The sequence below is a fragment of the Mustelus asterias genome, chromosome 5 (genome assembly GCF_964213995.1).
Source record: "Mustelus asterias chromosome 5, sMusAst1.hap1.1, whole genome shotgun sequence".
Lineage (NCBI taxonomy): Eukaryota > Metazoa > Chordata > Chondrichthyes > Carcharhiniformes > Triakidae > Mustelus > Mustelus asterias.
The window spans coordinates 137,395,371-137,411,003 of record NC_135805.1 but is presented as its reverse complement, the minus strand read 5'-3'; the positions used below and the strand labels follow the sequence as shown (position 1 = coordinate 137,411,003).

Sequence of the window (15,633 nt, the reverse complement as noted above, 5' to 3'; positions counted from 1 at the left end):
CTCCTTGACAGTGTCAGGATTCCAATTGGCAAGTCAACTAGTACCTGCAGCAACAAAAGCAGAAAACCTCAGCAGGTCTGACAGCATCTGTGGAGAGAGAACAGAGCGAATGTTTTGACCCTTCGTCAAAGTTGAAGATAATAGAAAATATGATGAGATTGATATAGTTGTGGTGAGGAGGTGGGGAAGCTGTGGGGGCTGGATAGAGGGCCAGCGGTTGATGGAGATGGGAGAGATTGACAAAAATGTTATAGACAAAAAGACAAAGGGAATGTAAATGGTGGGGTGATCATGGCTAAGAATGGAGCTGATAGCGGCACATTAAGAGATCAGAATGTGTAAATACAGAATGAAGGTGAGTGGTGTTAAAGGACGGCCTGAAACAGGTAACAGATGGCCCTAGTGGGATGGGAGGAAGAGGAAAATGATGTAAAGTGAGATTAAAAAACGTGAAAATGAAATAATAGAAGAAATGAAATGAAATTAAAAAGTAAATAAAATAAATGGGTGGGAATTGGGTGGAGGTGCAGGAGAGAGTTCATGGTCTGAAGTAGTTGAACTCAATGTTAGTCCAGAAGGTTGTAAAGTGCCGAATCGGAAGGTGACATTCTGTTCCTCCAGTTTGCATTGGGACAAGGCTTGGTGCTGGGTGGTGGGGCCATGATCCAGGGGTCACCCAGTATCTCAGTGAGCAAGCCTATCAGCTGTATGTTGCCCCATTGAGGTTCTCACCCAACTCCTCTACAGCAGAACTCTTGTTTAATACATGTTATAGTCTGGACCTCTGGATACTGATGGTGGAGGCTCCAACATTCCTTCCATTCCATGGCTAACCAGGAAGCTCTTCCCAATGAACGTTCTTTTTGGGTGATCACAGGGTGTTCCATGATTTGACGGGATGTTTGGCCACTTTAGAGATACTTTGAGGGCATCCTTAAAGAATTTCCACTGTGCTCCTGAGAGATTCCTACTGTGACCCAGGTTCTGTGTGGAGCAGTGGCTTCAGGACTCTGGAGTCACCTCCATATGTGGGCTCTGCGTCTTGGTTTGGCTGCAAGGCACTGGTCCTGGTTACACCCACTCTGCTGGTGCTGACCCTTCACTGATTGCTCTCTGGCCACCATCTGGCCCTCCCCTCAACCCTTCCCTGGCTCCTCCCGTCCCTGGCCCCCCTGTTCTTCCTCTCCTATTCCACCCCCCCCCACCCGTGACTCCCTCCCCTGGCCCTGCCACACCCTCTGGCCGCACCCACTGACCTGTCCCTTTGCGTCCCCTCGAATGGCTCCTCTCAGTCCACTGGCCCCGCCCACTCTCTACAGGACCCTCCCCCCGTGCATTCCACTTCCCTGGCCGCGCCTCCCCCTGGCTAACCCCGCCCCCTTCCCCCTCCCTCCTATGGCCCCTCCCTCTCCTATGGCTGCTCTCCTCCCCTGGCGCCTACCACTCCTGGCCCCGCCCCTCTCCTGGCCCTTCCCCTCTCCTGGCTCCTCCCACTCCTGCTCCCCATTCCTGGCCCCTCCCTCTCCTGGCCCCGCCCCTCCGCTGGCCCCTCCCCTTTTTGGGCTCCTCTCCTCGCCTGACCCCTCCCTCTCCTGGCCCCTCCCACCCCTGGCCCCTCCCTCTCCTGGCCCCGCCCCTCCTCTGGCCCCTCCCCCTTTTGGATCCTCTCCTGGCCCCGCCCCTCTCCTGGCCCCTCCCCCGGTGCTGTGGGCGGGGCTCTGGGCCTCAGGCTGGGCTGTGTGTGTGGGGGGGGCTGGAGGTTGTGACCGCGGCGCTGGGTGAGTGCGAGTGGAGGCCGGAGCCGAGAGGCCGAGGCCCGATCCGGGGCCGGGGCAGTGAGTGGAGCGGGCGGGGGAGAGCCCGGGGCTGGAGGGGGAGGGGGCAGCCTCTTCCCGAGGCCTGGCAGCCTGCCCGCCGGCCTGACGCTGCTCTTTACCGCCCGGGGCCGGAGTCGGCACTCTGCTCACTCCAAAGCCGGGGATCGAGGCCTACAGGCCCCGGGGTCGGGAGCCGGCAGATAAGCCGGGGGAAGCGGTCTTGAGGCCGGGGATCAGCCCCAGGCCCGGGGGAGGGGGAGAGACTGAGGCTGAGGGGCCTTGGAGAGGGTAATGTTCCTGGGTGGGCCGAGGGGAGGGGAGGGGAGGGGTGGGAGGGGTGGGAGGGGGGGGGGGTGTGTTGGGATGGGGGGGGGTGTTGGGATGGGGGGGGGGGTGTTGGGATGGGGGGGGGGGGGTGTTGGGATGGGGGGGGGGATGGGGGGGGGTGTTGGGATGGGGGGGGTTGGGATGGGGCTGGGGGGGGGTTGGGATGGGGGGGGTGTTGGGATGGGGGGGGGCGGGGGTGTTGGGATGGGGCTGAGGGGGGGGGATGGGGCCTGGGGGGGGGGATGGGGCCGAGGGGGGGGGGATGGGGCCGAGGGGGGGGGGATGGGGCCGAGGGGGGGGGGATGGGGCCGAGGGGGGGGGATGGGGCCGAGGGGGGGGATGGGGCCGGGGGGGGGGGGGGTGAGAGGGGTTGGGATGGGGCCGGGGGGGGGGGGGGGTGAGAGGGGTTGGGATGGGGCCGGGGGGGGGGGGGGTGAGAGGGGTTGGGATGGGGCCGGGGGGGGGGGTGAGAGGGGTTGGGATGGGGCTGAGGGGGGGGGAGGGGTTGGGATGGGGCTGAGGGGGGGGGGAGGGGTTGGGATGAGGCGGGGGGGGGTGGGGCTGGGGGGGGGTTGGGATGGGGCTGGGGGGGGAGGGGTTGGGATGAGGCGGGGGGGGGGGAGATGGGGCTCGGGGGGGGGGGGTTGGGATGAGGCCGGGGGGGGGGGGGGGGGGTTGGGATGAGGCTGGGGGGGGGAGGGGTTGGGATGAGGCTGGGGGGGGGAGAGGTTGGGATGAGGCCGGGGGGGGGGGATGGGGCTGAGGGGGGGAGGGGTTGGGATGAGGCGGGGGGGGTTGGGATGGGGCTGAGGGGGGGAGGGGTTGTGTTGGGGGGGGATGGGATGGGGCTGAGGGGGGGGGGAAGGGGTTGGGATGGGGCCGAGGGGGGGGGGTGGGGGAGGTTGGGATGGAGCCGAGGGGGGGGGGTGGGGGACGTTGGGATGGGGCTGAGGGGGGGGTGGGGGAGGTTGGGATGAGGCGGGGGGGGGGTGGGGCTGGGGGGGGGTTGGGATGGGGCTGGGGGGGGAGGGGTTGGGATGAGGCGGGGGGGGGGGAGATGGGGCTCGGGGGGGGGGGGTTGGGATGAGGCCGGGGGGGGGGGGGGGTTGGGATGAGGCTGGGGGGGGGAGAGGTTGGGATGAGGCCGGGGGGGGGGGATGGGGCTGAGGGGGGGAGGGGTTGGGATGGGGCTGAGGGGGGGGGGAGGGGTTGGGATGAGGCGGGGGGGGGTGGGGCTGGGGGGGGGTTGGGATGGGGCTGGGGGGGGAGGGGTTGGGATGAGGCGGGGGGGGGGGGAGATGGGGCTCGGGGGGGGGGGTTGGGATGAGGCTGGGGGGGGGGGGGGGTTGGGATGAGGCTGGGGGGGGGAGGGGTTGGGATGAGGCTGGGGGGGGGAGAGGTTGGGATGAGGCCGGGGGGGGGGGATGGGGCTGAGGGGGGGAGGGGTTGGGATGAGGCGGGGGGGGTTGGGATGGGGCTGAGGGGGGGAGGGGTTGTGTTGGGGGGGGATGGGATGGGGCTGAGGGGGGGGGGAAGGGGTTGGGATGGGGCCGAGGGGGGGGGGTGGGGGAGGTTGGGATGGAGCCGAGGGGGGGGGGTGGGGGACGTTGGGATGGGGCTGAGGGGGGGGTGGGGGAGGTTGGGATGGGGCGAGGAGGGGTTTGGATGGTATGAAGGACGGATTTGGATTGTGCAAGGGGGGGGTTAGATGGAGTGAAGGGGGTTTCTTGAGGTCCGTGGGTATGGCTTTGAAATTACATAGCATGTTATATGATATAATATATGCGGTGTGACTATATTGCAAATTGAATTATACATCTTACTCCTGACCTTTGAGATTCCCATCCTGGTGTTGACGAATATCGCTGCTCATTTATTGTCGCTCAGTCAGTATCTTGGAATCCTGGCCAGAAATCACTTTGGGGTGGGGAGCTGGGTCAAGGCCCATCGCCACTTGCTTTAGGACTAGACAATAAATATAGTCTTGCCAATGTGACACCCTTCCCAAGAATGAATATGAAAAATATAGAGGTTGTCTTGTCGGGCTTGTAAGCTTTATGGGGTAAGGAGGAGTTGCTGGGAAGGTGGTGAAATGAGTTGCATTGGAAGTGTTGCAAGTTTTGGATCTGCCTTTGATATTCTCTCAATGCTGTGCTGGTCTGAATGTCAAAAACTCAGTGTGTCCCTGAATAGCTAATACTAGCTGTATGGTTGCATAATGGACCCCTTTGTGATCTGAACTGGTTAATAAGTTTACAGATCACACCAAAATTAGTGGTGTGGTGGACAGTCAAGAAGGTTATCTAAGACTACACTGGGCCAATGTATGGCAGATGGAGTTTAATTTGGGTAAATGCGAGATGCTGCATTTTGGTAAGACAAACCAGGGCAAGACTTACAAAATTAATGGTAGGGCCCTGGAGAGTGTTGTTGAACAGAGAGACCTAGGGGTGCAGGTACACAGTTCCTTGAAAGTGGCGTCACAGGTCGACAGAGTGGTGAAGAAGGCGTTTGGCATACTTACCTTTATCGGTCAGAGCACTGAGTACAGGAGTTGGGGCACTATGTTACAATTGTACAAGACATTGCTAAGGTCACATTTGGAGTACAGCATACAATTCTGGTCACTCTGCTATAGGAGGAAGGATCTTATTAAACTGGAAAGGGTGCAAAAAGAGATTTACAAGGATGTTACTGGGATTGGAAAGTTTGAATTATATGGATAGGCTGGGACTTTTTTCACTGCAGCGTAGGCAGATGAGGGGTGACCTTACAGAGGTTTATAAAATCATGAGGGGCATACATAAGGTGAATAGGCAAGGTACACGGATAGGAAAGGTTTGGAGGGATATGGGCCAAATACAGGCAAATGGCACTGGTTCAGTTTAGGAAACCTGGTCGACATGAATGAGTTGGGCAGAAGGGTCTGTTTCCATGCTGTATATCTCTGACTCTACTGCGGGTGAGAGCGTCCTGGTGTCCTGCTCTGATCTCTTTGGGACATCCATCAAAGTGTTTGGGGCGATCTCGAGAGTCCTCTTGGAAGTAACTGGCACTTGGCTTTTGCTTCTGCAATTTTTTTGAAAGTGAATTGAAACACTTGGCAAGATAAGGCCAGATGTGCAGCATTTAAGTTGCTTTATTTCCATAGCCAGCAAGGGAACATACAGATTGTACTTGTCAAATTCCGTTTAACTCAATCTCACTTCTTTTCGAGAAAGATAGGGAAAGATAATAAACATAGTGACATGCTCCTTTTTATAGGCTGATTCATTTGTTATTGATATAATCTTTCCAGGCAACTTCTACTTGGATTCCCTGAAATGAATGTCCAGCTCAGACCCTAGAACTCTGCCTGAGAATCCTTTATTAAAACTCCACTCCCGAGTCCAGGAAACTTTACCTTAATTCTGATCTCTCCGAGAAACAGATGGTTGTGTCTCCAACACCTTTCTGTGCTGGAGCCAGTTGGCTCCCCACTTCCCAGGACTATGTTCTCTGCAGATACCTCACGTGATATGGATTGTTCCTACCACAGCGGCTGTGACTGTTTATTGGCTGCAAGAGAATAAATTGCTTAACGTCTCGTCTCTGGCGCATCCTTCCTCGACGGAATGGATCCTCAGTTTGAAATGGACAATAATTGTGAAATCTCCCACCTTGGTTCCTCTGATAGTAAATGTGCACAAACTTTAGCCTTTTTTAAAATAAACTTGTTTTAAGATGCAGCCCTTAAACATAACTCAATCCCAAAATCTTATGATGGCAGCTCTAGTTGAAAAGGTGAATATTATCTAGCAATACAAAATATAAAATATTTTGAGTATGAAAGCTGGAGTCTGATGTTGCAGAACGCTGGTTAGGCCACATTTGGAATACTGCGTCCAGTTCTGGTCGCCGCACTACCAGAAGGACGTGGAGGCTTTAGAGAGAGTGCAGAGAAGGTTTACCAGGATGTTGCCTGGTATGGAGGGTCTTAGCTATGAGGAGAGATTGGGTAAACTGGGCTTGTTCTCCCTGGAAAGACGGAGAATGAGGGGAGACCTAATAGAGGTGTACAAAATTATGAAGGGTATAGATAGGGTGAACTGTGGGAAGCTTTTTCCCAGGTCGGAGGTGACGATCACGAGGGGTCACGGGCTCAAGGTGAGAGGGGCGAGGTATAACTCAGATATCAGAGGGATGTTTTTTTACACAGAGGGTGGTGGGGGCCTGGAATGCGCTGCCAAGTAGGGTGGTGGAGGCAGACACGCTGGCATCGTTTAAGACTTACCTGGATATTCACATGAGCAGTCTGGGAATGGAGGGATACAAACGAATGGTCCAGTTGGACCAAGGAGCTGCACAGGCTTCGAGGGCCGAAGGGCCTGTTTCCTGTGCTGTACTGTTCTTTGTTCAATAACTAGATAATTATTTAGTTTGGATACTCTACCACAGTCAACATTATACGTGAGAGTATTTTGTGAATTCTGGTAGCATTTTCTGAAAGTATTTGAAAGATTTTTAACCAGGCTGTGTTTCTTGTAAAGAAGAGTCCTTTTTCTCTGGGAATATTTGTGTCATAATTGTGTGGGACTGTATTTTTGAGGAGTATTATCTGGATGGAAGTGTTAGGAAGAAACATTGTATGTATCTTGCGTATTATGAGGAAGTGACTGTAGCAGAGGGAAGTATTCTGTGAGGAGCATTGCAAATGGGAATGAATGTGGACATGTGATATTATCCAGGAATATTTATATCAGTGGATATAGTTTCTCTGAGCCTGATTTGAAGTGAGGGTTACATGAAAATGATGGTGAATGTATTTTTAAAAAATCATTCATGGTATGCGGGATTGACTGACAAAATCTCCATTTATTACTCATTCGTAATTGTCACACATTTGGCAGTTGGAGTATAATGTGGAAAATTGTGAGATTGTCCGCTTTGGTGGGAAGAATAGAAAAACATAAAATTTCTTAAATGAAGAGGCTGCAGATTGGTGTGGTGTAGAGGGATCTACGTGTCACAGAGTTACTGTGCAGGTAGAGCAAGTAATTAGGAAGAAAAATGAAATGTAGGCCTTTATTGCAAGGGAATGGAACATAACTATTGGGCGGCAAGTGGCATAGTGGTTAACACTGCTGCCTCACAGCGCCAGGGACCCGCGTTCGATTCCCGGCTTGGGTCACTGTGTGGAGTTTGCACATTTTCCCTGTGTGTGTGTGGGTTTCCTCGGGGTGCTCCGGTTTCCTCCCATAGTCCAAAGGTCTGTGGGTTAGGTTGATAGGCCAAGCTAAATTGACCCTAGTTTTGGGGGGATTTTAGGGTAAATATATGGGGTTACGGGGATAGGGTGGGATTATTGTCAGTGCAGGCTTGATGGGTCGAATGGCCTCCTTGGGCTTCTATGGTTCTATTCTATGATAAAAGTAGGGAAGTCTTGCTTCCAAAGCATTAGTGAGATTGCACTGAGAGTACTGTGCACAGTTTTGGTTTCCTTACTTAAGGATAGACTTGGAGGCAGTTCAGAGAAGATTCACTAGGCTGATTCCTGAATGTTGTCTTATGAGAAGGAATTGGGCCGACACTCATTTGGAGTTTCGAAAAATTGTGATTTTATTGACATACACAAGATTCCGAGGGGACTTGACAGGGTGGATGCTGAAAGGATGATTCCATTTGTGGGGAAATATGCAACGAGGGAGACGCAGTTTCGGGTTTGCCCATTAAGATGAGGAATTTCCTTCTGAACTTGTTGAAGCTTAGAGAGGGGGAGTCACTCGAATATTCCAAAACTGAGATTGATAGATTTGTGTTCAGCAAGGGTGTTAAAGTTTGCGGTTAGATGGAGCTAAGATGTCTGTGATCTCACTGGATGGTAAAAAGACCTTGAGTTGGGTGTTGCCAAACCTTCCGGATTGTGCTGGAGTTAAAATCTCGACACGACTGTAAGCAAAAGGGAAGAAAATCTCAGGGACATTAAAATATTAATTTCCTTTGAATATTTTTTGTTATTAGTTACTAAAGTATTTGATACAGGGGGAAAATGGCTTATTGAACCATCCAGTTGAAGCAGAGTGTGTTTTCTTTGCAGGGAAGGTGAGGTGCTGAGACTATGGACATGTTGGACAACTAGTTTCATACAGGGTGGAGGCAAAACGTCATGTGATGATGCTTGACCAGCACTGAGGCTGAATGGCCTCCTCCTGTTCCTGTGCAGCAGTCTCAATTTGCTGGCCTGATCTTTCCATTGAAATAGTTGTAATGATGCTAATGTTGATGTGTAAATGTTACTAATTGGCCTTCTGTTCCTGTGTAACAGTCTCAATGGGCTGAATGGCCTTCTGTAGCTGTGTAATATTCTTAAGGGACTGAATGGCCTTCTCCTGTTCCTATGTAACAGTCTTAATGGGCTGAATGGCCTTCTCCTGTAGCTGTGTAACAATTTCAAGGGGCTGAATGGCCTCCTCCTGTTCCTCTGTAATGGTCTGAAGGGGCCGAATGGCCTCCCCTTGTAGCTGTGTAACAGTCTCAACTGCTGAATGGCCTCCCCCTGATCCTGTGTAACAGTCTTGGGGCTGAGTGGCCTCCTCCTGTTTGTGTGTAAAAGCCTCGAGGCTGGTTGTATATTTCTGCTGATGTAGTTGTAATAATGCTAATGTTGATGTGTAAATGTTATTCATTGCGTTTCTCCACACAGAACTGGAGAGGCCATAATGGAGCAGCACCTGCACTGCTTAAACTGTGTGAGCCGGCGCTGTATGGTCAGGCCAGAGACAAATGTATCGTGTGACCTGATTGGCTGCCCCTTGGTGTGTGGAGCTGTCTTTCACTTGTGCAAAGCGGGTGAACATCGCCTGCTGTGCCCCCTGGAGAGAGTGCCATGCCTCAACAGCGACTTTGGGTGCCCGTTCATCATTGCACGGAACAAGATTGGTGAACACCTCGAGCTTTGCCCTGCCAGTGTTGTTTGCTGCACGATGGAATGGAATCGCTGGCCCGTGAGCTACGCTGACCGCAAATCCTACGAAAGCTTCAGCAAAGACGGCGATGGGGTGGAGCAGCTGGACTTGGCCTTAGCTCTTCAGGATCAGCGGATGCTGCTTGAATCACTCAAAGTGGTAACCACAGCTTCAAACTCTGCTCCCAAGCAGTTCCGAAATGCAGAGCAAGTCCCCGGGACTGTGGAAGCATCAAATGGTTCTCCTCCCAGCGCTTTGCTGTCTGCCAATGAAGAAGCCTACACAGAGCTGTACCGAGCCACGGTTGAAACGACCAGGACGCTAGTCGTGGCCCTGGATCTTTTAAACAATGCCACAAAAGACGGGGAGCTGGCCAATGGGAGGATGCCGGAGGATCGATCTGAAAGGAATGGTGGAGTCCAGGTTGTGGAGGAGGATCCGCCGAAAGCACCGTACTTTGCAGAGGTCAGCGACGATCCCTGCAAAAGCACGACGGAGGGAGGAGCGGTTGGTGGCGTAGATGGCGATTCTGTCACCTATGATCCGCCCTGGAGGGATTGGAACCTGTGCGTGGAGGAAAATGGCTTTCACACTTTGTCAGGTGTGGTGACTGAAGCGGATGATGGCACCGATGGATGCATCCAACTCAAGACAAGTGCCTTATGTAACGGTTTCCACAAAGCGGATGTGAACACTTACACCTTAGATCCGGAAGGAATGGATTCGTATGATTGCGATCAGCCAGTGGAAGAGACGATGAATGGCTCCTGCCATGAGAATGAGATGGATTGCGATGGGAGTTCCTCGGAGCCTGACCACTTCTTACCTGTGTTTGCACAGCTCCTCACCGTGGAGAGCTTGTTACATCCAGACCGTTTTCAAGAGGGCTCTTTGCCACCGGATCCTTGTGGGGTGAGAAAGTTAGTCAACAGACCCACCGAGCGACAAGCACTGAAGAACATTGCCAATTTCAAACTGTTAGACAGGCACAATGGGCGCAGGCCCTACCTCGGGGACTTGAATTGGTACAGGAAAAAAATGGAAAGCAAAGCAGTTGACACGTCTGACCTGGAAGTGGATGATGACCCTTTGGAATTACAGGGCATCGACTTGATCACAGCTGCTCTCTTGTTCTGTTTAGGAGACTCTCCCAGTGGCAGGGGGATTTCGGACAGCCGCAGCGTCGATGGAAGCCGCGTTGATTTGGGCACGCAGACCTTCTCGTTCCCATCAGCCATATTAGCTACCAATACCACGGTCGGCGAGATTGCCTCCGCGTCCGCTTGCGACCACGCAAACCCTCAGCTGTCGAACCCGAGCCCTTTCCACACATTGGGGCTGGACCTGGTCTTGGAGTGTGTGACCAGATACCAAACAAAGCAACGTTCTATGTTCACGTTTGTGTGTGGCCAGTTCTTCAGGAGAGATGAGTTTCCCTCTCACTTTAAGAATGTGCACGGGGACATTCACGCTGGCCTCAATGGCTGGTTGGAACATCGCTGTCCTTTGGCCTATTATGGATGCACCTATTCCCAGAGACGGTTCTGCCCTTCTACCCAGGGTTCAAAGGTGATTCATGATCGTCACCTGAAGTCCTTTGGAATCCAGCCATCTGTCCCGTCTGTGTTGCTGGGAACCTGTGAGGGTCGGATGGCCAGCATAGGAGTGGCCGGTGACCAACTGAGCAAACTGCCCTTTGAGATTTTGCAGCACATTGCGGGGTTTCTAGATGGGTTCAGTTTGTCACAGCTCTCAGAAGTGTCGCACTTAATGAGGGACGTATGCAGCAGCCTGCTGCAGGTTCGTGGAATGGTTGTCCTACTTTGGGAAAAGAGGCAGGATCCTCATGGAAAGGCCTCTTGGCAAACAAAAGGCAAGGTTTGTGATTTGTTTAATTAAATTTGATTTGCTCGCTGTATAAGAATTAAGAAAGAATATTGTTATGATCCCTGTAGAGGCAGCGAATGTTTATACAGAAGTGGTGCGGTTGGCACAGTGGTTGGCACTGCTGCCTCACAGCGCCAGGGACCCGGGTTCGATTCCCGCTTGGGTCACTGTCTGTGCGGAATCTGCATGTTCTCCCCGTGTCTGCGTGGGTTTCCTCCGGGTGCTCTGATTTCCTCCTACAATCCAAAGATGGTTGGCCAAGCTAAATTGACCCTAGTGTCAAGGGGTTGCGGGGTAAATGTGTGGGGTTACAGGATAGGGCCTGGGTGGGATTGTGGTCGGTGCAGACTCGATGGGCCAAATGGCCTCCTTCAGCACTGTAGGATTCTAAGTTCAAACCCTCCTACGTTAACTGAAAGAGATTATGCCACAAGATTTCACGTTTAAACAAGTCAGTTTTACTAAACAGGAAACCAGTAATGCAAACACCATTAAATAAACACTCTTAGGTAATTACTTGTACTTGACATCAAAAAGCATAATCAAATATAACTACAGACACTTTTGACCAAAGCCCTGAATGCAACCTTTTCCACAGTGACTGTTTCCCCTCCCCCATCCCCCAGAAAGTCTTTGGCTATTTATCAGGTTATTGAAAGTTATCCACTTTCTTGGGACCAATTGCAAACTTTTCCACAGCTGCCCTGTTACGTCTGCTACTTTGCAGCTTAAGCCTAAACTTCACACTCCATTCTTGTGATCAGATCGGCTCCCTCTAATTCCAGAGGGTCGTCATCCACTTTCAGGCCTGAGGTACCAACTGCATTGCTTTTCATTTTTTCCTGTACAATTCATGTCTCTGCAATAAGGCCTGCACCCTTTGTGTTGTAGAGTCATAGAGCAATACAGCACGGAAACAGGCCCTTCGGCCCAACCGATCCATGCCGACCCTGGTGCCCTCCCAGCTAGTCCCAATTACCTGTGTTTGGCCCATATCCCTCTAATCCTTCCCCATCCATGTACTTATCCAAATGCTTTTTAAATGTTTCTATTGAACCCGCCTCAACCACTTTCTCTGGCAGCCCATTCCATACACCCACCACCCTCTGCGTGAAGAAGTTGCCCCTCAGGTCCCTTTTAAATCTTTCCCCTCTCATCTTAAACCTCTGCCCTCTAGTTTTCAATTCCCCTCCCCTGGGAAAAAGACTTCGGGCGTTCATCCTATCAATGCCCCTCATGATTTTATACCTCAATAAGATCACCCCTCATTCTCCTGATACTAATGGACAATTTAGCACGGCCAATCCACCAACTTGCACATCTTTGGACTCTGGGAGGAAAGCGGAGCACCCGGAGGAAACCCACGCAGACACGGGGAGAACGTACAGACTCCGCACAAGCAGTGACCCAAATGGGAATCGAACCCGGGTCCCTGGCACTGTGAGGCAGCAGTGCTAACCACTGTGCAACCCATAAAGCCCTAGCCTGGCCAACCGCTCCCTATAACTCAGGCCCACTAGTCCTGCTAGCATCCTTGTAAATCTTCTGTGCACTCTTTCCAGTTTATCAATGTCTTTCCTTTAACAGGGTGACCAAAACTGTACACAATACTCCAAGTGCCACCTCACCCATCCTAACAGTTTGAAAATTGAGTGACTTTGACAGAAATACCCTGGTTTCTAATAACTCTTTCCTCCTGGCACCCAGAGCCCTCCTCGGTACATTATTCTCTGCATGATTCCCAGCTGAACTGCCTGTCTTCACGAGGTTTACCATAGATTTCTCTCCTCTAGTGCCAAGCTGCCAAATCTTCCCCCATGAAATCTGTGTTCTGGAGCTCTGGGATTGGGAGGCTCTGGGAAGAGAGTGGGCTGGGAGTGCTGGATGTGGATTAGGTGAGAAGGGTTGCCCCAGTCCCTATCTTCCTGATAGGGCCTTGGATCATTGAAATGGCATCAAAGAAGGAACCTTAGCCAATTATTAAGTTTTAAGAAGCAGTCAACTCCTCATTCATTTGTGGGACATGGGCATCGCTGGCTGGCCGGCATTTATTTATTGCTCATCCCTAGTTGCCCGAGACAGTTGAGAGTCAACCACATTGCTGTGAGTCACATGTAGGCCAGACCAGGTAAGGACGGCAGATTTCCTTCCCGAAAGAACATGAAGACATTTCCTTCTCTAAAGGACATTTCCTTCCCTATCTTCTTTTAAGGGTTTGGTACAGTGACTGGAGGGTAAGTGATCTTTAGATTTTTGAGTTTAGCCATGTCTCTTTTATCCAGTGCATGGACAGCTCATCGCCACCTGCACTGTGTCCCTTAACAAAGGCCACGAACTCTGCTGGACTGTCCCATTCTCCCCATTCTGCCTAGGAAGCTGTGGGTTTAAAAACATCTATTTCAAGGGGTGGATGGAAAGAAGCCTTGGGGTGTGCAACGCGGCAACTTGATCAGCTAGATAATCACTAATCATAAATCCCAAATTAGAAGTTGAAATATCTTTGTCCAAGTTTCCGTTTTTAATGATAGTTCTTTGCTGGTTAACACTCTCAGACAACACATAGAATAATCCCCTTGGTCTGCACTGATCTCTGCTGGGGTAGTGAGGTTAGGATGAGTTAGTTTAGAATGTAAATCCACACAAAAATACACATGAATCAGGTGAATTTTTTCCTGCTCCTCTCTCTGAATCAGTGACAGTCTGCTAATTTGTCAAATATATAAGCGCTTCTATCTAAAATGTGCAGCTTCCAATAAATTGAGTCAAGTTTGAAGCCAAGGACTGGTCTAGTTAACTTAATTTCAACAAAGTGCAATGTGTTTAATGTACTTTCATGATTGCAGCAGATCTCGGCTTTAACCCCAAAAGGGGTTCTTTTGACACAATATTCAGAAGTGTCTTTATGTTTGCTAATAGAGCTCTCATGGGCTTTGCTATTAACCGTGTCAGGCATTACATTTTAAAAATTATTTCACGGGATGTGAATGTGCTGGCTAGGCCAGCATTTGCATGGGTTTCCTCCGGGTGCTCCGGTTTCCTCCCACAGTCTGAAAGACGTGCTGGTTAGGTGCATTGGCCATGCTAAATTCTCCCTCAGTGTACCCAAACAGGCGCCGGAGTGTGGCAACAAGGGGATTTTCACAGTAACTTTGTTGCAGTGTTAATGTAAGCCTACTTGTGACACTAATAAATAAACTTTGGCATTGAAAAGGTGGTACTCAGCTACCTTCTTGAACTACTACAGTCCATGTGGTGTAGGTACACCCACAGTGCTGTCAGGGAGGGAGTTCCAGGAACAGCGATATATTTCCAAGTCAGGATGGTGAGTGGCTTGGAAGGGAACTTGCAGATGGTGGTGTTTGCATGTCTCTGCTTCTAGATGGTAGAGGTGGTGGGTTTGGAAGGTGCTGTTCAGCATTTTCAAAACAGATCTACAAAGAGAGGGAACAGACAGGCCACCAGCAACAACATAAACTAAAGTATTTATAGACAGTGAACATGGAATGTCAAATGGTCCTCCAGCATGACCACACACGAGGCATATCCTCATTGCAATATGGTTATTTACAAAAACAAATGCTATAAACTTCCTAAGGTACCTCCCCATGCAATTACCGGGAATGCACCAAGTGCACCTTTCACCTCATTCCTTCCCTATGTCCATAGTCGCGGGGTTGGTGGGGGTGGGGGGGGGGGGGGGGAGAGATATGTGTGTGTGTGCTGGTGCTGTGTATGTGTGTGTGTGCTGGTGCTGTGTGTGTGTGTGTGTGTTGGTGCTGTGTGTGTGTGTGTGTGTGTGTACTGGTGCTGTGTGTGTGTGTGCTGGTGCTGTGTGTGTGTGTGCTGGTGCTGTGTGTGTGTGCTGGTGCTGTGTGTGTGTGTGTGTGCTGGTGCTGTGTGTGTGTGTGTGCTGGTGCTGTGTGTGTGTGTGTGCTGGTGCTGTGTGTGTGTGTGTGTGCTGGAGCTGTGTGTGTGTGTGCTGGAGCTGTGTGTGTGTGTGCTGGTGCTGTGTGTGTGTGTGCTGGTGCTGTGTGTGTGTGTGTGCTGGTGCTGTGTGTGTGTGTGCTGGTGCTGTGTGTGTGTGTGCTGGTGCTGTGTGTGTGTGCTGGTGCTGTGAGTGTGTGTGCTGGTGCTGTGTGTGTGTGTGCTGGTGCTGTGTGTGTGTGTGCTGGTGCTGTGTGTGTGTGTGCTGGTGCTGTGTGTGCTGGTGCTGTGTGTGTGTGTGCTGGTGCTGTGTGTGTGTGTGCTGGTGCTGTGTGTGTGTGCTGGTGCTGTGTGTGTGCTGGTGCTGTGTGTGTGCTGGTGCTGTGTGTGTGTGTGTGCTGGTGCTGTGTGTGTGTGTGCTGGTGCTGTGTGTGTGTGTGCTGGTGCTGTGTGTGTGTGTGCTGGTGCTGTGTGTGTGTGTGCTGGTGCTGTGTGTGTGTGCTGGTGCTGTGTGTGTGTGCTGGTGCTGTTGTGTGTGTGCTGGTGCAGTGTGTGTGTGCTGGTGCAGTGTGTGTGTGCTGGTGCTGTGTGTGTGTGCTGGTGCAGTGTGTGTGTGCTGGTGCAGTGTGTGTGTGCTGGTGCAGTGTGTGTGTGCTGGTGCAGTGTGTGTGTGCTGGCTGTGTGTGTGTGCTGGTGCAGTGTGTGTGTGCTGGTGCAGTGTGTGTGTGCTGGTG

The 15,633-nt window shown here is 52.0% G+C and overlaps 1 protein-coding gene across 5 annotated transcripts in view; it reads left to right on the top strand.

Moving 5' to 3' along the window:
* The first annotated feature begins 1,667 nt into the window (after nucleotides 1-1,667).
* fbxo30a (F-box protein 30a) overlaps nucleotides 1,668-15,633 on the top strand; it is a 28,453-nt gene continuing 14,487 nt past the window's right edge. For 3 of the 5 annotated variants that reach the window (XR_013497796.1, XR_013497797.1, XM_078213331.1), the window contains exons 1-2: nucleotides 1,668-1,778; nucleotides 8,827-10,966. Coding sequence is in view for 3 of the 5 variants with exons in the window: in XM_078213331.1 (XP_078069457.1) it covers nucleotides 8,843-10,966 (2,124 nt within the window). In the remaining 2 variants the exon portion in view is untranslated. Of the gene's footprint in view, nucleotides 1,836-8,826; nucleotides 10,967-15,633 lie in introns of all 5 variants that reach the window. The other 2 variants (XM_078213334.1, XM_078213333.1) reach the window with 2 other exon arrangements.